Source organism: Armigeres subalbatus, chromosome 3 (genome assembly GCF_024139115.2).
Source record: "Armigeres subalbatus isolate Guangzhou_Male chromosome 3, GZ_Asu_2, whole genome shotgun sequence".
Taxonomy (NCBI): domain Eukaryota; kingdom Metazoa; phylum Arthropoda; class Insecta; order Diptera; family Culicidae; genus Armigeres; species Armigeres subalbatus.
The window spans coordinates 237,622,114-237,646,290 of NC_085141.1; the positions used below are offsets into that span (position 1 = coordinate 237,622,114).

Here is a 24,177-nt window from a genome sequence, read left to right on the forward strand (position 1 = left end):
TATCTTCTTGATTTCTGGTGCATTTTCTAATATTTAAGAAAATGACAGAAATCGAAGTAAGCCTTGCGCGCGGTCGGTTGTGTTTGATTTTCTGACAGCGAATTTTCGTCTTCGATATCGTAAAGTTTTTATTTCGGCTGGTGCTACCGCTAGGATTTTTCCGGTTTAAGGTTTCGCAAACTACCGGATAGGTATATCGCAACTTGCGTGAGTGTTCTGTCAAATAAAGTGCGGTTTTGTGATTTATTCTAAGAAATATACGTAAAAAATGTGTGGCTTCCAGGGAGCTAAAAGTCTCTCCCATTTTTTTGGAAATGGATTAATTTTGTGAGATTGTCTCATTATATTCTTGCTATGTTTCCTACGATTATGCTTCCTATATCAAAATAAATACGCGCTGAATTGAATAATCTGGAAGTTTGCTTATGGATCCATTACGAAAATCCGGAAGAATCTTCCCTCCAATCACAAAACCGGCCGCGCACAACGACATCACCATTAGGCCGAGATTCACCGAGACTGCAGCGCCGGTGTTCGAAACCGGCGATGACGACCGTATGGACCTGCTGGGAGCTCTTTGGTTCATGTTAATGGCAGCATGGATGGACGGAAATATACTGGAATACGCGGTGAGCTTGTTTCATGCTTCCTATTTCAATTTTTCTTGCAAAAATTCCAACGGAACTTCATCATTTCTGCATCTTATGATGTTTTTTGCAATCAGTGTATTGCGTTAACACTTTTCTATGTTCGAATGATAGATGTTCAGTCGTACGAATTCTGCTATAGGAGAATGATCCTGTCTTTCGAATGTGATCAAGGAATGCAAATGCAAACATGTTTAGTGTAGGAATAATGCTTGAAAAATAGTAAGTAATTTATGATGAATCATAAATGCATTTCCAAATATTAATTGATTTCATTACTAAATACGCGTCAGGATCAAATAATTGATTTTTAATCCAGGAAGTATGAATGCACTTCAGTTATCCATATGATATGTGGGTGTAATCAAGCGGGGCTTATTGTATACGACTATAGCTTCGGAATGCTTGCGTTCTTGAAATGGGCTATAGGAGTCACAATAGAGCTATCACCTTCTAGCTCCCGGATCTAAGATTCTTGCTACTATATTAAATTAAAATGGTTGCACGAATATTTTATCCATAATTTCACTGCCAGACAGTGGGAGCTAGATTGTAATAACACACACACATTTTCTATTATTTAAGAAAATTCCGCAAAAATTAAATTAATTTAAGGAAATTTTATATTGTTTATACCCCGATTTCTTAATTGCCATTTATCTATATATTTTTTAGAAAATTTCTAATTCTTTACGGTAATTTAATATTGCTGCCGTTGAATGGGCGCGTGCTTTTCTTCCCAGTTCTTCTTTCTGTGTAGAGCAGTATACGAGTCATGTCGTTTGATAGCATTCGCAGTGTTGGCCTCCTTCATTGTGTCCTCGCCGGAGAGCAGGAATGGCTTTCCCAGGTTTTATGTATGTGGCAAATCCGAAAGAAATAAAACGAGCCAACATTTGCCAGGTGACTAGAAACGGAAACCTTCGTAAAAAAGTGAGCATTTTCTTTGGTGCAAACAAATGTGCTTTGTTATCGGCTTGTTGTGTGATAACTATTGATTCTTCCTTTTTTCAAGAAAGATAAAGGAAACTTGAATAGAGTCAGAGCAAAGTTAGCAAGAGGTGTTTAAGAATTGAGACCTAAAGCATATGTTTTAATAGCATTTTTCTGTATATTAATTTAATTCGAATTTAATATTTTTCGTGGTATTTAAATTTTCCATGCTCTGCCACTGCATTCATGTTTTACTAAGAAATGCTGTACTGTGCAGATGAAATCTCAATTCGTACTGTCGGTGGTCGAAAGTGAAACAGGAAAGCTTACCAGGAAAAGTTATAAGAATTAAAGAGAAAGCGCTTCATCCTGGAGCAGGAAAACTGTCGAGGATGGTAGAAAGAAGTGGTGCACCGGAATACCCGGTACAATTATTCGGCTCGGATAATCTTTTTTATGCGCTACATGTCTACAAGCTACTGCACGGTCGGTGCCCAGTGGGACGTATGCATGGAACCTAAAGGCATCCTGAGTAGCACGATTCAAACCGATTTTCTGGCAGAAACTCAAATACTGGTACTTGGGACAATGACTGCGATCTCGGTTAGCAAGAATCGAATAAGCCTAATTTTTCCAACGTGATTTCATTTTACGCCGTTTCCGTTGACTCGATAATTTCAAAGCGGTTTCCTCGAAGTTGCGCATTATGTTTGCAATGATCTAAATCATGTAGAAACAAACAACTAGCGATTTTTATTGAAGACTAATCACGTAAAAAAAGCTAATAATTTTTTGATGCATCAAAAAATGAAGAATTTCACATAATAAATACTACTTTACTGAAAATGCTAAATTTGCTTCAACTCTATTTCCCAATAAACAAAAACCATTGATAAATGAGGATTCATCAAACCCTTGTTCGAGTAAGAAGATTTTCCCTGATTGGCTTCCTCAGTTCTCAACAATATAACCGAGCAGATTTTCGAATCCTTGTGCCGTTGTGGATTGTGTGACACTGGACATGCCCTTTTCTACCCTATTGCAGTACCCATGTCCACTTCTACAGCGAAAGTATCTCGATTTACCAAGCAGAAGAAATGTCGGATAATGGAACCATTGTCTGTTTTCATTCCATCTTCTGCTTCAGTGGTTGGCTATTTGCACAATATTGGCGGCGGTCCGCAACCAACACCATCTCTGGCTGATCGACTCGTATACCCAACGGTCGAACAACCAAAGCACCGGACCCCAGTCAGTGGTTTGGGCTAGTACGCTGGTTGTGGCAATAAACTTGAAATAGTCCCATCCGAGGTCCGGTAGCTGGAGAAGAAGCTGCAAATCAAACAAGGCTAATTCAACTAATGAGTAAATGCCAATACTTGGTGGGTTACACCCGACCCAAGTCAACCCCAATCAAGCGAGAGGACACCGAGATAGTCAATATCAATATTGTCGCTGGTAGTATTTTGTTGGTATTGCGACGGTGGATTGGTGACTCTACGTTTGTCGATAAGTGGGTTCGGAATTGGAAGACCAATTCGATGAGCAATTATTGGCAATTCTGAGAACGGTCCCACCACCATTGCGAAGGATGAAAGGTCACACGGTTAGAAGGATTACGTTTAATGATTTCTTCGTTGCGATTTTAATACCACCCGGCAAGGTTGAATCCTGAAAGCAGTCAGCAGAATTATGGAAGGCAGCTTCTTCCCACGTAGCAAAAGCAATCATGAACGGAATGAACTTGATTGATGAGGCTATTCGATATTGCTGTCATTGTATGCCGCCGTATTCCAGCGGAGTGCTACTATCAGTGGTGTAAGCCATCGACTATACCTCCATGGCGGAAAAGGCATTAGTCTATTACTGCTGGTTGGTCGTTCGTGAAAAGGAGCATAAAATGTTCGCCTACCTGTGTTGAAATCAACTGCAAACTCCTCCATCTCGTTACCCTTAACGATGCTGTAGATGAGCTTCCGACCCAGTGGACTTTCTGCCTGGATCGCAACCGAGATCGGCGAGTGCAGTTCGATGTTCTCCGGCACCGTGTCCGAGTAGAACTGCTTGCTGAACACCGGCATCGATTTGTCAATCACCTGCGATGGGGGATTTGGGAGAAAGGTCAGAAGAAAAAAATATAGTATGAGACATTGCAAATCAGATGAAGGTAGGGAGTTACGTAAATTATTATTAGAATGTATTGGAATTCGGAAATAGGTGACAATAACCAGAATAATTCATCTGGCGATGATAATGCCTTTCTCGTGTATTGTAAAATGTAATGAGCAAAACACTTGAGAGGTCAAAGTAGCACTTTACGGAGATTTTTTTTTGTCATAATTAGTATTTGTATTATATGTATGAATTTCTTTACAAAAAACTTTTTTTCTTTTCTCCATTAGGCACTGCTGGTGAGGAATAAATAGAAAACTAGCATCTTGATCAATCGTTCCGATAATAAGTAAATGAAGTTATTCATGATTGCGAATCTTTGGTCATGATCACTAAACTTCTATGAGCACATAACTGAAATGTGCTGAGCAACATAGTACCCTTAACTTGTTGGTGCTATCTATCGCGTTACGAGCAGCAATGCTGGCTGTTACGTAGTTATGCATTAAGTTGCAGAAACAACGACATGTTTATGCATAGATTAAAATTAATTACTAATTTTAGGAGCGAATAATTAAGATACAAATTTCGTTGAGTGAAAACTCTTGAGTGTTGTATTTATTTATTTCATCTTTGGTTCAAAACCACACAGACTACAGTATCTTAATCCTATTTTTGAAGACAAGCTTACTAACATTATAATCAAACTTATCACATACATCGTTAAACAATCTACATCTGTCAAGTGGTTTGTTGTAACCGTAAGCAGTGCGGTGCGCCGGGGTCCAAAGCAATTGGGTATTGCGTAATCGGCGGCTAGGTGCGTGGAAGTTGATTTCCCGGAGCACGCTACTGCAGTCAATGTTATCACGGATCATGTCAAAAATATAAAGTCGTTGTAAATACGTTCGGCGTTTGGAGAGTGTTTGCAAGCCAATGAGCGTACATCTGTGCTCATACGGTGGCAGGTTATCGGGATTGGTCCATGGCAGCTGTCGTAATGCGAATCTGACGAAACGTTTCTGGATGCTTTCTATGCGTGATGCATGAATCGCATGGTAAGGAGCCCATATTTGAACTCCGTACTCAAGAATGCTTCGGACCAATGAGCAGTATAATGTTTTCAGAGCATAAGCATCATCGAATTGTGCAGAGTTGCGGCGCAGGAAGCCAAGCATAGTGTTGGCTTTGGAGATTGTCTTTGAGATGTGCTCGTTGAACCGAAGCTTACTGTCCAAGGTAAGGCCAAGATCCTTTATGGAATTAACTCTCATAAGCGGTGACTGGTCCATCGAATAGTCAAATCTGATTGGTGAGCGAACGCGGGAAAAAGTAATGATTCTGCATTTGGTGGCGTTGGCTTGCATTCCGTTTATCTGACACCACGATGATAAGCGCACAATGTCGGCTTGAAGTGCACAGCAATCTAAAGCTGACTTCACGACTCGGTAAATTTTCAGGTCATCCGCAAAAAGCAGCTTGCACGAGTGTAGCTGATCGCAAACGTCGTTGATAAAGTAGCCTAGGTGACTCCCTTGTGGAACGCCAGACGGAATCTCGAATTCATCGGAACTGGCGTCACGAACCTTGACGAAGGCTTTTCTTGAAGTCAGGTACGAATGAATCCAGTTGACGATCCACGACGGTAGACCAAGACGGTTCAGTTTCAAAATAGCAAGATCATGCGGAACTTTATCAAATGCTTTCGAAAAGTCAATATACACAGCATCTACTTGTTGCCGCTTCTCGATGCATCCAATAACACTATTGGTGAAGCTCATCAAATTAGAGATCGTCGAACGTTTTTGCATGAATCCATGCTGGAATTCAGATATAACGGATTTAACGGCTGGATAAAGCTTGTCATGCAACAGTCTTTCTAGTACTTTGGCCAAACAGTTCAGGATCGAAATGGGTCGATAATTTTCCACGTTATGTATGTTGCCGGATTTGAAGATCGGTGTAATTGATGCGTGCTTCCAGGCATCAGGGAACACGCCATCCGCGAGTGATCTGTTGAAAATTGTCAGGGCTGGGACAGCCAGCGAGGCTGCACAGTTTTTTATGAACGACGGTGGAATCTGATCTGGACCAGGTCCCTTCGAAACGTCAACTGCATTAAGAGCGTTAAAAACCGTGTCAATACTGAGGTTTAGCTGCGGTAGATGGATGTTAAAGCTTTGTAACTCATCTAAATACTGTTGTGGCGGTGAATGGTAGTCTGACTCAAACACACTGTGAAAGAACTCAGCAAACAGATTTGCAGAAGTGTTGTCGGCGGAAGAATTATGATTACCATAGAAGACGTTATTCGGAATACCAGCTGACCTTTTGCGAGTATTCACAAAAGACCAGAACGATGAAGGGTTCTTTTTGAGGCTCCGTTGCATTTGTTCAATGTACTCACGGAAACGAACTTCATGCACGCTGTTATACTCAGCTTCCGCAAGTTGAACAGCATACTTATTCTCAGTTGTCCTGGAACGAAAATAACGTTTACGGGCCTTGCGTAGACGGTTCCGTAGTCTGCGCAGCTGCGGGTTCCACCATGGTTGTTGGCATTTTGTAGACTTTCTTCTGGTTTTCAGCGGGACATTGTCACGAATTACTTGGTAAACATTGTCATAAAAAACAGTCACAGCATCATCCACCGTTTCGAGGTTTGATAAACACGTCCAGTCCAATGCAGTTAATCTAGCGTTGATTACATCAAAGTCACATCGTGCGAAGTTATATTCATTCCGTGCAGCTGAATTCGACTGCGGGAGTTGCAAGTCTTCAGAGGAGCATTCGAGCGTCAAAACAAATGGCTTGTGGTAAGGATCGACTTTCAAAATGGCAGCAGGTGATTCAAACAGTTCAATTCGATCAGAATCACTGACGAAAACTAAATCGAGAAGCCTACCATTCGCATTAACCAAATCATTGATTTGCTGCAATCCTGTGGGTAGTAAAGACTCAACTACTGCAAGTTCTTGTTCCGACGAGGCGTTGAGAGGCAGAAACCCATGTACTTCATCATCGAATTCCCAGGCCAAATTAGGAAGGTTGTAATCGCCCATGACTATCATGGTATCACGAGGGTCAGCTAACTCGAGGAGACGCACAAGGGATTCACCGTGCTTAGCGTAAATATCGGCGGGACTGCGCGGTCTAATATAGATGCAACACAGACAGATGGACTCATGTGGTAGCATAACTTTCACAATAACTTGCTCAAGATCATCGCTGCCTTCAAGAAATACGGCTTTCGAATTCAGCTGGGCTCTCACTGCGATTAGGACACCTCCTCCACGCTGAAATACACTGGTGCGAGTGTTTCTATCGCATCGGTAGATGGTGTAGTTGCTTGACAGTTCGGAGTTCGAGATGTCGGAATAGAGCCATGTTTCTGTGAATACGATGACATCAAAATCACAGGACAGCAGTGAATTGAGTAGAGTGCTTGTTTTTGTCCTCAATCCACGGACGTTTTGGTAGTAGACGGTGAGCGGAGAACAAGTGGTAGAGGAATGAGGAAGAATAGATACGACAGCTGGAGAGACTTCACGAACGGAAGTAGCTTTTAAATGCTGATAACAGAGCCAGTATCCACGTTCTGGGCTGGTTTCCAAAAGTGCGGGTATTATCGTCAATGAACTCGCGGAATTCTATTCCCTGTGGCCATGACAGAGGACCCATAGCTTTCGATTTCGATGCTAGACTGATGCTAGACTGTTGTTTACAGCTTCTCATCTACGGGTTACTCAGGATAACGAAAAAAAAATCTCAATGCTAATTTTCTTACAAACTTGAAACTGCTTGTTCTCAGTACGTATTCATCCAAATCAGCTTCAATTTTCAGAGGACATTCAGAATATGATGTTGTGAGGCGAAATCGACTTTTTGATCCACCCTCACCTTACCCAGTGGAAAGAAGCAATCTTTCACGGACAGGGTTTGCAGAAATCGCTCTCGATAGATAATGAACAACGATAAAAGAGAGGCAAAAACCTCTTCGAATCATAACAAGCCATGAAAACAAAACTATCGCACTTGTATACTGCCGTTCTAGGCATAATTGTCCCATGTACATAGGAAATCCCAGCAAGCGTAGGACAAATATGTGTATGACGGCAGTATACTAGTTGACTTATTCGGATAGGCGGTCCCCGCCGTGGGGGTTTGATAAAACACGTTTTTCTCGCTCACTTTATGCTGGGGACCATATTTTTTTTTGCACAGCTGTGTAAAACGGTGATAGGTCATTGGGCATAAAGTCGTTTGACATAACGCCGTTTGGCATAAGGCCGTTTGGCATAAAGGTCGTTTGGCATAACGGCCGTTTGGCATAATGGTCATTTGGCATAATAGTTGTGTAATCATCTATTTCGAAACATATGCATAATATGTTCGATTATTTATAATGATTGTCACTTTAACATTACAAGAGAGAAAATTTTCCAATTGATTTTTTCGAATTAAAGTTCAGATTCTATCAAATCACTGCTTGAAGGTACTTTGGTAGACTTTTTATTTTCCGCCTATTTCACTGAAAATCTTTTTACCTCTGGGTCAGCAGCAATATCGTCGTTACAAAATACGGAAAGTCAAAAGGAAAATGGTAAGTGCTCAAGAGCAAAAACAATTTTACACAAAAAAGGCAATAAAAAGCAAATGAAGTTATTTCTGCATGACATATATTCATTTCTTTAACAGCATACTTTGTCGTTCATAAGTCTAAAAAGTATATGCTTCTTTTTTCAAATAGTGCATTTGCCAGGCAAAACACAAGGAAGAGTATGTATGGTTCCTATTCCTATACATTGAATGCAATTCTTAGTTCTAGGAAAGGGAAGACATAGTTCCTTTTTCCAAAAGATGGTTTTTCTTGGCAAAGGCATGTGAAGATTTTATTCATTTGTTGAATTAAGGCATTTGCTCGGTTTAATGCGAGGGAAGATATGATCTCTTTTTTCAGAAAATAGCAGAAGGTCCAGTGATATAGTCCCTTCTTTAAATTCAAGCATTTACTCGGTTAGAGGCAAGGGAAGATGAAATTCCTTCATTCAGAGGATGCATTTGCTCGGCAAAAGTTAAAAGACGATTTAGTTTCTTTATTGAATTCAGACGTTTGCTTGGTTTAAGGCAAAGAAATATATGATCACTACTTTCAGAAAAATTCATTCGCCTGGCAGAACTCACGAGAGGAAATGGTGGCTCCACCCCTGTACCCCGAATGCCATTACCCCGAAGACCACTACCCCGAATGGGACAGTACCCCGAAAGCCATTACCCCGAATGGGACACTACCTCGAGATCCATTAGCCCGAATATATTTCGAATCTGTAGTTCTCTACTATTACTATTTTTAACACTCACAGATACCAATGATTTAGAAAATGACAATCTTTGAAAATAATTTGTTTAGAATAAAAGTATATACTACTTAGAGTTACTTAGAGAAACGCAATTAAGCTTCTGTTTAATAAACATTTTTGACTTAAATTATTATTCTACGCCATTATTATTTAGGAAAGTTCTATCCTAGGAAATGGTGTAAGTGAGGAGATAACATCTTCTTTCTATTAACATAGGTGTACAGTGGAAATAATACCTTCTTCAACTTAACAGTTTGCCCAGTATAAGGGAAACAGAAGAGGTAAGGCCTTAATGCCTTATTTCAATGAACGCATTTGTCCAATATAAGGTAAACAGAGGATAATGGTTTAAGGCTAACACAGGTGATATTGCCTTCTTTAGATGAACGCATTTGACCGATATAAGGGAAACAGAATTGATAATGCCTTCTTTTAATGAACGCATTTGCCCGGTATGAAGCAAACATCGGGGAAATGAACGCTTTTGTCAGTTTAATGCGAACAAGTTTATCGCCGGCAAATTTCAGAAGCAACTTTTTCTACCCCAATTAATTGCATATTATTCGGCAACTCGGCCGTACGAAAACCATTTTTTTTGTTAATATACGTGATAACCCCTACACAAGCCTATCTAGAGAGTAGGAGGTTGAGGGTTCGAGTCCCTCCAAGACACGTGGATTCTTTTTCGCAAATTTCATATCAATTTGTCCATTTCGAAACATATGCTGTGCATATGCACAGCCAAGATATTTAACAAAAAAATGGTTTTCGTACGGCCGAGTTGCCGAATAATATGCAATTAATTGTAATCAAGTGTCGGTCTTTCACCGTAATTAGTCGTCTGAGTACACGCGACCGCTTACGTAAGGCAATCAAACTCATCAAATGCTTTAGCCAAGCAAGCCTTTGGCACAGCAGAGTGCGATTGAATTCGCATTCTATACCGTCCCGCCCAGCCCGTAACGGGGGGGCATGGAGTGCGATCCTCTTGTTTAATAAACAATCTCGCTTGACTGTGGATATACAACAGTAAGGCACATGTGGAGCTTGGGCAAATCAAGCATCCGAAAGATATTCAATTTGCAAAAAAGAGAGCTAACCGCGGTGGAGGTTGGTACTCGGATTCTGATGGCTTTTCCGCAAACGTGACCTTTAAGTGGTCTTGTTGTGTAGGGGTTATCACGCCTATCTAGAGAGTAGGAGGTTGAGGGTTCGAGCCCCTCCAAGACACGTGGATTCTTTTTCGCAAATTTTATATCAATTTGTCCATTTCGAAACATATGCTGTGCATATGCACAGCCAAGATTTTTTTCTACCTCTTTATTCTGTTTGAATACATGTTCGCGAGCCGTCTCAAGCTCAGTCGACATGGGCTGAAATTTCCTCCAGCTCCCTGCATTGATCATGAGAACGAGCTACGAAATTCTCTCCTCAGCTTAGGGCCGATGCCCACGTAGCGTATTTTCAACGCTGCGTGCACGTGGCGTTGAAAAAACGCAGGTGTGCATCGGTGCGGCGACGCTGCGTTACCGCTTTTTCCCGATGCACACATGCGTCCTTTTAACGCCGTGTGCACGCAGCGTTAAAAAGACGCTACGTGGGCATCGGGCCTTAAACAGTCTTTAAAAGTAGCACATGATATGTAATGGGCGTTTTAGGACCGAGAACTATTCGTTCTATACTGTTTTCAAACAGCTTGAATTTGATGAAACGAATCGGGAGTCCAACACGGTGAACCATGTAAAAGGATCGAAAAATAAGTAAGGATCAACGATAAAAATTCTCTTAAAAAATGTGTAATTTACTCAACTGGAGTCGCCCTGCTATTGAATTAGTCGTAAAACAAAGAATAATCATTCACATAAATTATAAATATTGCGGGGGGGTCCCGTAGCGTAGTTGGCTACACGTTCGCCTTACAAGCGAATGGTCATGGGTTCGATTCCCAGCCCCTCCATCAAAACCCTCGTCAGTCGCCGGATGCGCAGCCTATGCGGTGGCGTATTGGGTGCACGCCTTACCGTCACGGCTGCCTGATGACGACTGACAACTTGTTCTTCTCGGAGGCATTCCTCCAACGTTACCCGGATAAATGGCAACCGAACAATGCAACAATCACTGGATACACGACATGGACAAAACGGACACAATGGACTCACGACGAGATGGACCAGCAACGACAATGAATAATGGAAAAATCTAAAAATAGATTCTGTGTGGATTCTGGCTGCAGAATACCATAGTAGATCTCGGCACAGTAGCGGTTAAGTAACACAGAGTGCCTATCAAATAAAGAAAGGAATAATAAAAAAAAAATATAAATAAATTTCTATTAATTATTTTTTTCATTGAAATAAACTATAAACTTGAGGTCAAGACTACTGGGGGTATTGGCTCATTCGGGGTAGTGTCCCTATCGGGGTGATGGCATTCGCAGGCACTCATTCGGGGTAATGGCGATCGGGTTAGTGGCCTTTGGGGTAATAGCATTAAGGGTAATGGATATATGGGTAGTGTCATAGAGTCGAAATGGTTTCTTCTTTCAATTCAGGAATTTGATTGGTTTAAGACACGAGAAGATATTTCCCTTCTTTCAAAAGGTGCATTTGCCCGGCAGACGGCAAGAGACGATATGATTTCTTCCTTCAATTCAGCTTAAGCAAATGGCTTAAAGAAAAGGCAATAATAATCCCTTCTTTCAAAGGATGCATTTGCTCAACAGAAGCCAGAGAGGATATGACTCCTTCTTTCAATTTAAGCATTTTGTTCGCATAAGATGAGAAATGGGCAAGTTTTCTGGCCTGACCTTACATGAAAAAAGCAATGTCAATTTAATTTAATGCGGATCTATCTTGCTGGTAAGTGCGTTAACATTTCAAATGGTCCTGTTTTGACAGGAAGCTTCTTTATTTTTAATTTGTCAAGCACTTAATTTGTACAATTCCGTTCCCAATTATCATGTATTGCCCATATGAAGGAAACCACGTAATGGCTCTACAGTCTACAGTCCTGAATGGCTCTACAGTAGGGTGTCCCAAAAAAAATCGATGTTCGAAAAGTCATGTTGCTCAACCCTGAAATGAAAGATATACCTGTCTGGATAATTTTTGTAGAACAAACCGAATTTCTAAAAAATCGTTTAGAGGTCGCGCCAGATCGATTTTTGAAAAATTCGCTTTTTTTAGGTAAAAAATCAAATATTGGGTCCTTTCACAATTTTTTTTCAGGGTCACCCATTCGTTTTATATTTTTTTATTTTTCTGTGGATCATTGCCCATATCCTCCATGAATTAGTTTTTCGTATTGTGAGTTTTTACAGTCTGCAGAACTTTTAAATATCGAAAAATACACATTTTTTGACAAATTTTCGCAGTTACTTCATCCTAACACAAAAATAATTTTTCTCGTTTGGAAAAACTTAGATACTACAAAGAGTTATTTATAACGAGTATTTTCATAAAAATATCCAAGAAATGTTGTTCTGGGGCTGAGATATTGCAGTTTTAGTAAATAGTCAAAAAGTGTACAAATTCGATACTTTTTCTTTACATGTTATAATTTCATCAAGATTGCACCAATATTTTAATTTAAATATAAAAAAATCAAAAGCAAATAAATGGGAATATTTTCTAGGTAACATAGCTTTTCTTTCGGATGGAGTTGGTTACCTGAATTACAGGATTTGGTCGGAATATATGGATGGAGCCAGTTATAAAATGATATCACACCCAACAGTTAATATGTAGCAATATACAAGTAATCAGGTTTACTATGATCTCTTTATTAGATTTGATTCAATCATAGGATGCTTTTCACGGCATACAAAAAACAAGGCAGGCTCAGCACGTATGTAAACATTTAGTTTGAACGTAAACATGTGTCGTGACTACTATCTTCGTACAAGCTGAACTGAGACGATGCTCTACGGTCTCAGCATGCTTACTTTTGTACTCTAACATGTGGCTTTAAAATATGCGTCACTCTTGATGTGTCATTTTTACGTTTTTACTTTACGTTTATTCCGTTTTTTTTCAATATCTCAAGTGAACTCATGGAAAAACTGTCGAACTGATACGACGAAACAAATTGTTTGACTGTCATATGACATATCAAAAGCACCACGGTATACCGACAACAAGGTAGGCTCGTAAGAAAAGTGACACTTCAAGAGTGACGCAAATTTTAACGCGACATATTAGAGTACAAAAGTAAGCATGCTGAGACCGTAGAGCATCGTCTCAGTTCAGCTTGTGCGAAGATAGTAGTGACGACACATGTTCAAACATTCAAACTGAATGTTTACATACGTGCTGAGCCTGCCTTGTTTTTTGTATGCCGTGAAAAGCATCATATGATTGAATCAAAACTAATAAAGAGATCATAGTAAACCTGATTACTTGTATATTGCTACATATTAACTGTTGGGTGTGATATCATTTTATAACTGGCTCCATCCATATATTCCGACCAAATCCTGTAATTCAGGTAACCAACTCCATCCGAAAGAAAAGCTATGTTACCTAGAAAATATTCCCATTTATTTGCTTTTGATTTTTTTTTTATTTAAATTAAAATATTGGTGCAATCTTGATGAAATTATAACATGTAAAGAAAAAGTATCGAATTTGTACACTTTTTGACTATTTACTAAAACTGCAATATCTCAGCCCCAGAACAACATTTCTTGGATATTTTTTTATGAAAATACTCGTTATAAATAACTCTTTGTAGTATCTAAGTTTTTCCAAACGAGAAAAAAAATTTTTTGTGTTAGGATGAAGTAACTGCGAAAATTTGTCAAAAAAATGTGTATTTTTCGATATTTAAAAAGTTCTGCAGACTGTAAAAACTCACAATACGAAAAACTAATTCATGGAGGATATGGGCAATGATCCACAGAAAAATAAAAAAATATAAAACGAATGGGTGACCCTGAAAAAAAATTGTGAAAGGACCCAATATTTGATTTTTTACCTAAAAAAAGCGAATTTTTCAAAAATCGATCTGGCGCGACCTCTAAACGATTTTTTAGAAATTCGGTTTGTTCTACAAAAATTATCCAGACAGGTATATCTTTCATTTCAGGGTTGAGCACCATGACTTTTCGAACATCGATTTTTTTTGGGACACCCTACTCTACAGTCTACAAATCTTACTTATCATTATACAGCTCAAATAACAATTATGCTAAATGACCTTATGCCAAACGACCATTATGCCAAACGGCCGTTATGCCAAACGGCCGTTATGCCAAACGGCCATTATGCTAAACGACTTTATGCCAAACGACATTCTGCCAAACGGCATTATGCCAAATGACTTTATGCCAAACGGGGTACAATCGTGTAAAACAAGTGTAAATGCGTCATTAGAACCGGTGCCCCCGCAATTGGGGCTTATTAAAAGACATTTATCATGGGTTGTAACCCCCCGAATCAGTTTATTATCGTAATAGCATACTGGCCGATGTGCTGAAGAACCGTGGATTCGGCATCGTAGCGCTGCAGGAGGTTTGTTGGAAGGGATCAATGGTGCGAACGTTTAGAGGTAATCATACCATCTATCAGAGCTGCGGCAACACACACGAGCTGGGAACAGCTTTTATAGTGATGGGCGACATGCAAAGGCGCGTGATCGGGTGGTGGCCGGTCACCGAGAGAATGTGCAGGTTGAGGATCGAAGGCCAGTTCTTCAACTTCAGCATAATCAACGTCCATAGCCCACACTCCGGAAGCACTGATGATGATAAGGACGCATTCTACGCGCAGCTGGAACGTGAGTACGATAGCTGCCCAAGCCACGACGTCAAACTCATCATAAGGGATTTGAACGCTCAGGTTGGCCAAGAGGAGGAGCTTAGACCGACTATTGGTAAGTTCATCGCACACCGGCTGACGAACGAAAACGGCCTACGACTAACTGATTTCGCTGCCTCCAAGAATATGGCCATTCACAGCACCTACTTCCAACACAGCCTCCCGTATCGGTACACCTGGAGATCACCACTGCAGACAGAATCACAAATCAACCACGTTCTGATTGATGGACGGCACTTCTCCGACATTATCGACGTCAGGACATATCGTGGCGCTAACATCGACTCTGACCACTATCTGGTGATGGTTAAACTGCGCCCAAAACTATCCGTCATCAACAATGTTCGGTACCGACGACCGCCGCGGTACGACCTAGAGCGACTGAAGCAACCTGATGTCGCCACTGCAAACGCGCAGCATCTCGAGGCAGCGTTGCCGGAAGAGGGTGAGCTCGATGGGGCCCCTCTTGAGGACTGCTGGAATACAGTCAAAGCAGCCATTAACGACGCAGCGGAGAACAACGTCGGGTATATGGGTCGAAGTCGACGGAACGATTGGTTCGACGAAGAGTGCAGACAGATTCTGGAGGAGAAGGACGCAGCGCGGGCGGTCGTGTTGCAGCAAGGTACCCGGCAGAACGTGGAACGTTATAGACGGAAGCGGAGACAGCAGACCCGTCTTTTCAGGAGAAGAAACGTCACCTGGAAGAAGCGGAGTGCGAGGAGATGGAACAGCTGTGCCGTTCTCAAGAAACACGCAAGTTCTAGCAGAAGCTCAACGCATCCCGCAAAGGCTTCGTGCCGCGAGCCGAAATGTGCCGGGATAAGGATGGGAGCATCTTGACGGACGAACGTGTGGTGATCGAAAGGTGGAAGCAGCACTACGAGGAACATTTGAATGGCGCTGAGAGTACAGGCAGTGAAAGTCAAGGCAGCGGAGGAGATGACTACGTCAGTTTAGCGGACGATGTAAGCCAACCATCCCCCCTCTTGAGGGAAGTTAAGCATGCCATCCAACAGCTAAAGACCAATAAAGCAGCTGGTAAGGATGGTATCGGAGCTGAGCTCATCAAGATGGGCCCGGAAAAGCTAGCCACCTGCCTTCACAAATTGATAGTCAGAATCTGGGAAACTGAACAGCTAAAGGAGGAGTGGAAGGAAGGGGTAATATGCCCCATCTACAAGAAAGGCCACAAGCTGGGGTGTGAGAACTTTCGAGCGATCACCATCCTTAATGCCGTCTACAAAGTGATATCCCAGATCATCTTCCGTCGTCTGTCACCATTAGTGAACGGGTTCGTGGGAAGTTATCAAGCCGGCTTCGTTGACGGCCGCTCGACAACGGACCAGATCTTTACTGTACGGCAAATCCTTCAAAAGTGCCGTGAATACCAGGTCCCAACGCACCATCTGTTCATTGATTTCAAGGCGGCATACGACAGTATAGACCGCGTAGAGCTATGGAAAATTATGGACGAGAACAGCTTCCCTGGGAAGTTTACCAGACTGATCAAAGCAACGGTGGATGGTGTGCAAAACTGTGTGAAGATTTCGGGCGAACACTCTAGTTCGTCCGAATCGCACCGGGGACCAAGACAAGATGATGGACTTTCGTGCCTGTTGTTCAACATTGCGCTGGAAGGTGTCATGCAGAGAGCCGGGTGTAACAGCCGGGGTACGATTTTCAACAGATCCAGTCAATTTCTTTGTTTCGCGGATGACATGGACATTGTCGGCCGAACATTTGCAAAGGTGGCAGAACTGTTCACCCGCCTGAAACGTGAAGCAACAAAAGTTGGACTGGTTGTGAATGCGTCAAAGACAAAGTACATGCTTGTGAGCGAAACCGAGCGCGACAGGGCCCGCCTGGGAAGCAGTGTTACGATAGACGGGGATACCTTCGAGGTGGTCGAGGAATTCGTCTACCTCGGATCCTTGCTAACGGCTGATAACAATGTCAGTCGTGAAATACGAAGCCGCATCATCTGTGGAAGTTGGACCTACTACGGGCTCCACAAGAAACTACGGTCAAAAAAGATTCGCCACCGCACCAAATGTGTCATGTACAAAACGCTGATAAGACCGGTAGTCCTCTACGGACACGAAACTTGGACAATGCTCGAGGAGGACTTGCAAACACACGGAGTATTCGAGCGACAGGTGCGTAGGACCTTCTTTGGGGGTGTGCAAGAAGACGGCGAATGAGCGGCGAAGAACGAACCACGAGCTCGCCCAGCTCTATGGCGAACCCAGTATCCAGAAAGTAGCTAAAACCGGAAAGGCACGATGGGCAGGGCATGTTGCAAGAATGTCGGACGGAAACCTTTCGAAGATGGTGTTCGCTTTCGATCTGGCAGGTACAAGACGGCGTGGAGCGCAGCGAGCGAGGGGGGCTGATCAGGTACAGAATTACTTGGCGAGCGTGGGGTGTATTCGAGGATGGAGATATGCGGCCTCGAACCGTGTATTGTGGCGTCAAATTGTTGATTCAGTGTTATCTGTTTAGATGTAGACTAAATGAATGAAATGAATGAATGAACCACTATATTGTAAGTTGAACAGGAGTGCCCATAATTGGACAACTTCCCCTATTATTTCAAATGTCTTTGATAAAATGTTGCTACTAGATCTACTAGCCCAGTTTGATCCACGATTAAGTGTGAAACTACAAAATCTCTTTTTAAATCCATGGAATTGACTACTGTTATCCTCTCTATGCTACATCCTGATTCAACGCATACTAACAAACATGAGAATCTCAATAAACGAATGGGCTTACCCTAACCTTCCCGGACAGCACTGTAATGCGCGAAACTTGCACCCCGGTCGGTTGAATTCGAATATCAAAAAGAGTAAAAAAAAGATCTTCTCCTCGCCCGGGGGCAAAATCCAATTGCCAGGCAGCATTGCATCGTGCCTCCGAACAACAGAAGCCGTTACCGGAGGGAAAACTAAATCGTCAAGCGAATGAAAAATAATCCAATATAGGCACGGTTTTATTACATTTTCATCCGCTCTATGCACGGACGACGTTGGATCGGACGCACTACTCGTTTTCGGACGAGTTCTTTTTTCACTGCGCCCCGGACAGTGGGTGATTGATACATATTGCTTTTCCCTCTTGTCATCCATCATAGCTGGAGCCTGTGACAGGGTGATAGAATTTCACTAAATTAAACGATAATTTTTGAAAAGGTCGTAACTTCGAATGATTTTTTTTAATTTCAAATACTGAATTTCATGCGACGCATAGCACGTTGTACAGCATTCGTTTTCTTTTGATGCAATTTGAGCAGCAACAAAAATGTTATATGAAATATTGGCACTGATTTCGAACAGCGTGCCACAGTGCCGAGCAAAACTGGACCACCTGACAAGTTAGTCAACTTCGAAGCATAAAAATTGGATGAATTTTTCCTCGCACAAACACCCTGCTGCCTTGTGCAAGAATCATTGTTTTATGCAAATGCTCCCGGATATCTGCACGTCGGGTCCGAACATCGATAGAGCTCTACATTCTGTCCAATCGGGTACGCTAGCTCCCGTGCTGGAACGAGGCCTGATCCCATTCAAGTTCAAATTACATCGGCTTAATTTCGATTGAATTTCTCTGTGAATGGGGAACAGGCTCGGACGATCCAATGGCGACATCGGATTCCAGGATTCTACCCCAGGCGAGAGGGAATTCTAATCTGTCGGTTGTTTTGCAATTCGAAAAAGAGCGACATGATTTTACTGGGATTGCATTCCCGTTAGATCGTAGACCGCAAATAGGAAAATGAACGACACCATGGAATTTACAAATGACTTACCTTCACATGCACCGTAACGTCCGTGGAGCACGGAGTAATTCCACCATCGTAAGCGGATATCAGCAGCTCATAGTCCCGGTTGTGCCCCTCCAGGGTTTGCTTCAGTGTAACTTCGCCGGTTTTGCGATCCACTTTAAAAAGTTCACCGTGGCCTCTTTTCATTTCGTAGCGCACTTCACCATTTTCGAAGCTATCCAAATCAAGTGCATGTACTTTCGTTATTACCGAGCCGCGTGGATCGTCAACCGATACTACTGCGTAATAGGGTAGGTTCACAAACATTGGACAATTATCGTTGATGTCCAGAATTGTAACGTTCACAATGACGTGGGCCACGCGCGGTTTTTCACGATCCGGTAACTGAGACCGTGCTTCCACTATCAGTTCATAGTTATCGCGCACTTCACGGTCAAACTTTTTCCCTGTGGTCTGAATCGCCCCGGAAGTGAGACCAATTTTGAACATATCAGTTGGATTCAAGATGCTAAACTCAATGTGTTCGTTGAGGTTCGATCCTATCACATTCACCACCGTCACAGTGGTAATTTTGGTGCTGTTCTCCAGTATTGAGCCTTCGTAGATGGATTTCTGGAAGATCAGTCCCGAATTGTCGGACGTTTCCACGCTGATACTGACATAAGCCACTTTGGAAAACTTGCCATCCGAAACGCGAACACCCAACCGATAGAACGATCCAATGCTTTCTACGTCCCGCGTGGTGATCACACCGCTGGTGGAATCGATCATGAACACTCCATCGCGGTTGCCTTCAATGATGTCGTACCGCAAGGTGGAGTTCTCCGAGCTGTCCTGATCGGTGGCGTTCACCTGGATGACGGCAACGTTCTCGTACGTCGGAAGCAGGAGTGTTACGTTGTACTCTTTTTGGGAGAAGGTCGGAGCGCAGTCGTTGACGTCGTTAACGGTGATGCGGACTTCGGCGGTCGTTTCCGAAGTGAGGCGTGGTTTTCCGAGATCGGTTACCTGTGAAGAATAAATCGAATGATAAAATAAATGATGAAAATTTGATTGTTCTTGAAAGCGTACCCTGGAATTTAGCTATTTAAGAAATTTTATGAAAATAATGCAAAGCTTATCAAAGAATGTCGTTCCCATACCGCAGACCATTTTTTTTGTTTGCTAGTGACTATTTTTAAATTCTTCAGACAATGTTCTGCCAATTAATATTTTTTCTCTGAGAACAACTTCTTGGATTTTTTTGTAAACTTCTTATCAATTTTCAATGCCAACTTTTATGGAAATTCAGAAACAAATCGCTTTTAAGTTCAATTGAACTCACGCACGGGTGTCATGGCAACCATGGACCTTGAGCACTCCTAAAGGAACATAGGGCCAACGCAAAAGATTTAGTCATCACCAGAGCCTAATTTAGATTCATGTCGACTTTTCTTTTTTCAAGTTGAAGTTCCCAAGAATTTCCCGTGGACATTCCAATGAATTTCCCATGGAAATTCCAAAGAATTTCCCGTGGAAATTCCAAAGAATTTCCCGTGGAAATTCCAAAGAATTTCGCGAAGAAATTCCAAAGAATTTTCCGTGGAAATTCCAAAGAATTTCCCGTGGAAATTCCAAAGAATTTCCCGTGGGAATTCCAAAGAATTTCCCGTGGAAATTCCAAAGAATTTCACGAAGAAATTCCAAAGAAATTCCCGTGGAAAATCCAAAGAATTTCACGAAGAAATTCCAAAGAACTTCCCGTGGAAATTCCAAAGAATTTCCCGTGGGAATTCCAAAGAATTTCCCGTGGGAATTCCAAAGAATTTCCCGTGGAAAATCCAAAGAATTTCGCGAAGAAATTCCAAAGAATTTCCCGTGGAAATTCCAAAGAATTTCCCGTGGAAATTCCAAAGAATTTCCCGTGGGAATTCCAAAGAATTTCCCGTGGAAAATCCAAAGAATTTCGCGAAGAAATTCCAAAGAATTTCCCGTGGGAATTCCAAAGAATTTCCTGTGGAAATTCCAAAGAATTTCGCGAAAAAATTCCAAAGAATTTCCCGTGGAAATTCCAAAGAATTTCGCGAAGAAATTCCAAAGAATTTTCCGTGGAAATTCCAAAGAATTTCCCGTGGAAATTCCAAAGAATTTCCCGTGGGAATTCCAAAGAATTTCCCGTGGAAATTCCAAAGAATTTCACGAAGAAATTCCAAAGAAATTCCCGTGGAAAATCCAAAGAATTTCACGAAGAAATTCCAAAGAACTTCCTGTGGAAATTCCAAAGAATTTCCTGTGGAATTCCAAAGAATTTCCGTGGAATTCCAAAGAAATTTCCGTGTAAAATCCGAAGAATTTCATGAAGAAATTCCAAAGAATTTCCTGTGAAATTCCAAAGAATTTCCGTGGAAATTCCAAAGAATTTCCGTGGAATTCCAAAGAATTTCCGTGGAAAATCCAAAGAATTTCGCGAAGAAATTCCGAAGATTTTCCCGTGGAAATTTCAAAGAATTTTCTGTGGAAATTCCAAAGAATTTGAAAATTCCAAAGAATTTCCCGTGGAAATTCCAAAGAATTTCCCGTGGAAATTCCAAAGAATTTCCCGTGGAAATTCCAAAGAATTTCCCGTGGAAATTCCAAAGAATTTCCCGTGGGAATTCAAAAGAATTTCCCGTGGAAAATCCAAAGAATTTCGCGAAGAAATTCCAAAGAATTTCCCGTGGAAATTCCAAAGAATTTCCCGTGGAAATTCCAAAGAATTTCCCGTGGAAATTCCAAAGAATTTCCCGTGGAAATTCCAAAGAATTTCTCGTGGAAATTCCAGAGAATTTCCCGTGGAAATTCCAAAGAATTTCCCGTGGAAATTCCAAAGAATTTCTCGTGGAAATTCCAGAGAATTTCCCGTGGAAATTCCAAAGAATTTCCCGTGGAAATTCTAAAGAATTTCCCGTGGAAATTCTAAAGAATTTCCCGTGGAAATTCTAAAGAATTTCCCGTGGAAATTCTAAAGAATTTCCCGTGGAAATTCTAAAGAATTTCCCGTGGAAATTCTAAAGAATTTCCCGTGGAAATTCTAAAGAATTTCCCGTGGAAATTCTAAAGAATTTCCGGTGGAAATTCTAAAGAATTTCCGGTGGAAATTCTAAAGAATTTCCCGTGGAAATTCTAAAGAATTTCCCGTGGAAATTCCAAAGAATTTCCCGTGGAAATTCCAAAGAATTTCCCGTGGAAATTCCAAAGAATTTCCCGTGGAAATTCCAAAGAATTTCCCGTGGAAATTCCAAAGAATTTCCCGTGGAAATTCCAAAGATTTTGCGTGGAAATTAAAAAAGAATTTCCCGTGGAAATTCCAAAGAATTTCCCGTGGAAATTCCAAAGAATTTCCTGTGAAATTTCCGAAGAATGTCCCGTGGAAATTCTAAAAAATTTCCCGTGGAAATTCCAAACAATTTCTCGTGAAAATTCCAAAGAATTTCTCGTGAAAATTCCAAAGAATTTCCCGCGGAAATTCCAAAGAATTTCCCGTGGAAATTCCAAAGAATTTCCCGTGGAAATTCCAAAGAATTTCCTGTGGATATTCCAAAGAATTCCCCGTGGAAATTCTAAAGAATTTCCCGTGGAAATTCTAAAGAATTTCCCGTGGAAATTCTAAAGAATTTCCCGTGGAAATTCTAAAGAATTTCCGGTGGAAATTTTAAAGAATTTCCCGTGGAAATTCTAAACAATTTCCCGTGGAAATTCCAAAGAATTTCCCGTAGAAATTCCAAAGAATTTCCCGTGGAAATTCCAAAGAATTTCCCGTGGAAGTTCCAAAGAATTTCCCGTGGAAATTCCAAAGAATTTCCCGTGGAAATTCCAAAGAATTTCCCGTGGAAATTCCAAAGAATTTCCCGTGGAAATTCCAAAGAATTTCCCGTGGAAATTCCAAAGAATTTCCGTGGAAATTCCAAAAAATTTCCTGTGAAATTCCAAAGAATTTCCGTGGAAAATCCAAAGAATTTCGTGGAAATTCCAAAGAATTTCCTGTGGAAATTCCAAAGAATTTCCGTGGAAATTCCAAAGAATTTCCTGTGAAATTCCAAAGAATTTCCGTGGAAATTCCAAAGAATTTCCGTGGAAGTTCCAAAGAATTTCCGTGAAATTCCAAAGAATTTCCGTGGAAATTCCAAAGAATTTCCGTGGAAATTCAAAGAATTTCCGTGGAAATTCCAAAGAATTTCCGTGGAAAATCCAAAGAATTTCGTGGAAATTCCAAAGAATTTCCTGTGGAATTTCCAAAGAATTTCCTGTGGAAATTACGAAGAACTTTCCGAGGAAATTCCCAAAAACTTCCTGTGGAAATTCCAAAGAACTTCCGATGAAAATTCCAAAGAACTTCCGATGAAAATTTCAAAGAATTTCCCGTGGAAATTCCAAAGAATTTCCTGTGGAAATTCCAAAGAATTTCCGTGGAAATTCCAAAGAATTTCCTGTGGAAATTCCAAAGAATTTCCGTGAAATTCCAAAGAATTTCCTGTGGAAATTCCAAAGAATTTCCTGTGAAAATCCAAAGAATTTCGTGGAAATTCCAAAGAATTTCCTGTGAAATTCCAAAGAATTTCCTGTGGAAATTCCAAAGAATTTCCGTGGAAATTCCAAAGAATTTCCTGTGGAAATTCCAAAGAATTTCCGTGTAAATTCCAAAGAATTTCCTGTGAAATTCCAAAGAATTTCCTGTGAAATTCCAAAGAATTTCCGTGGAAATTCCAAAGAATTTCCTGTGAAATTCCAAAGAATTTCCGTGGAAAATCCAAAGAATTTCGTGGAAATTCCAAAGAATTTCCGTGGAAATTCCAAAGAATTTCCGTGGAAATTCCAAAGAATTTCCGTGGAAATTCCAAAGAATTTCCTTTGTGAAATTCCAAAGAATTTCCTTTGTGAAATTCCAAAGAATTTCCTTTGTGAAATTCCAAAGAATTTCCTTTGTGAAATTCCAAAGAATTTCCTTTGTGAAATTCCAAAGAATTTCCTTTGTGAAATTCCAAAGAATTTCCTTGGAAATTCCAAAGAATTTCCTGTGAAATTCCAAAGAATTTCCTGTGAAATTAAAAAGAATTTCCTGTGAAATTCCAAAGAATTTCCGTGGAAATTCCAAAGAATTTCCGTGAAATTCCAAAGAATTTCCTGTGAAATTCCAAAGAATTTCCTGTGAAATTCCAAAGAATTTCCGTGGAATTCCAAAGAATTTCCTGTGAAATTCCAAAGAATTTCCGTGGAAATTCCAAAGAATTTCCGTGGAAATTCCAAAGAATTTCCGTGGAAATTCCAAAGAATTTCCGTGGAAATTCCAAAGAATTTCCTGTGGAAATTCCAAAGAATTTCCGTGGAAATTCCAAAGAATTTCAGTTGAAATTCCAAAGAATTTCCTGTGGAAATTCCAAAGAATTTCCTGTGAAATTCCAAAGAATTTCCTGTGAAATTTCAAAGAATTTCCGTGGAAATTCCAAAGAATTTCCTGTGAAATTCCAAAGAATTTCCTGTGAAATTCCAAAGAATTTCCGTGGAAA

General features: G+C 41.0%; 1 protein-coding gene across 6 annotated transcripts in view; it reads right to left on the bottom strand.

Moving 5' to 3' along the window:
• LOC134221115 (fat-like cadherin-related tumor suppressor homolog) overlaps window positions 1-24,177 on the bottom strand; it is a 386,241-nt gene that overhangs the window by 82,208 nt on the left and 279,856 nt on the right. For all 6 annotated transcript variants that reach the window (XM_062700308.1, XM_062700312.1, XM_062700311.1 and 3 more), the window contains 2 exons: window positions 18,680-19,663; window positions 3,493-3,676 (listed from right to left, as the gene is read on the bottom strand). In XM_062700308.1, the coding sequence (XP_062556292.1) occupies window positions 3,493-3,676; window positions 18,680-19,663 (1,168 nt within the window). The remainder of the gene's footprint in view (window positions 1-3,492; window positions 3,677-18,679; window positions 19,664-24,177) is intronic.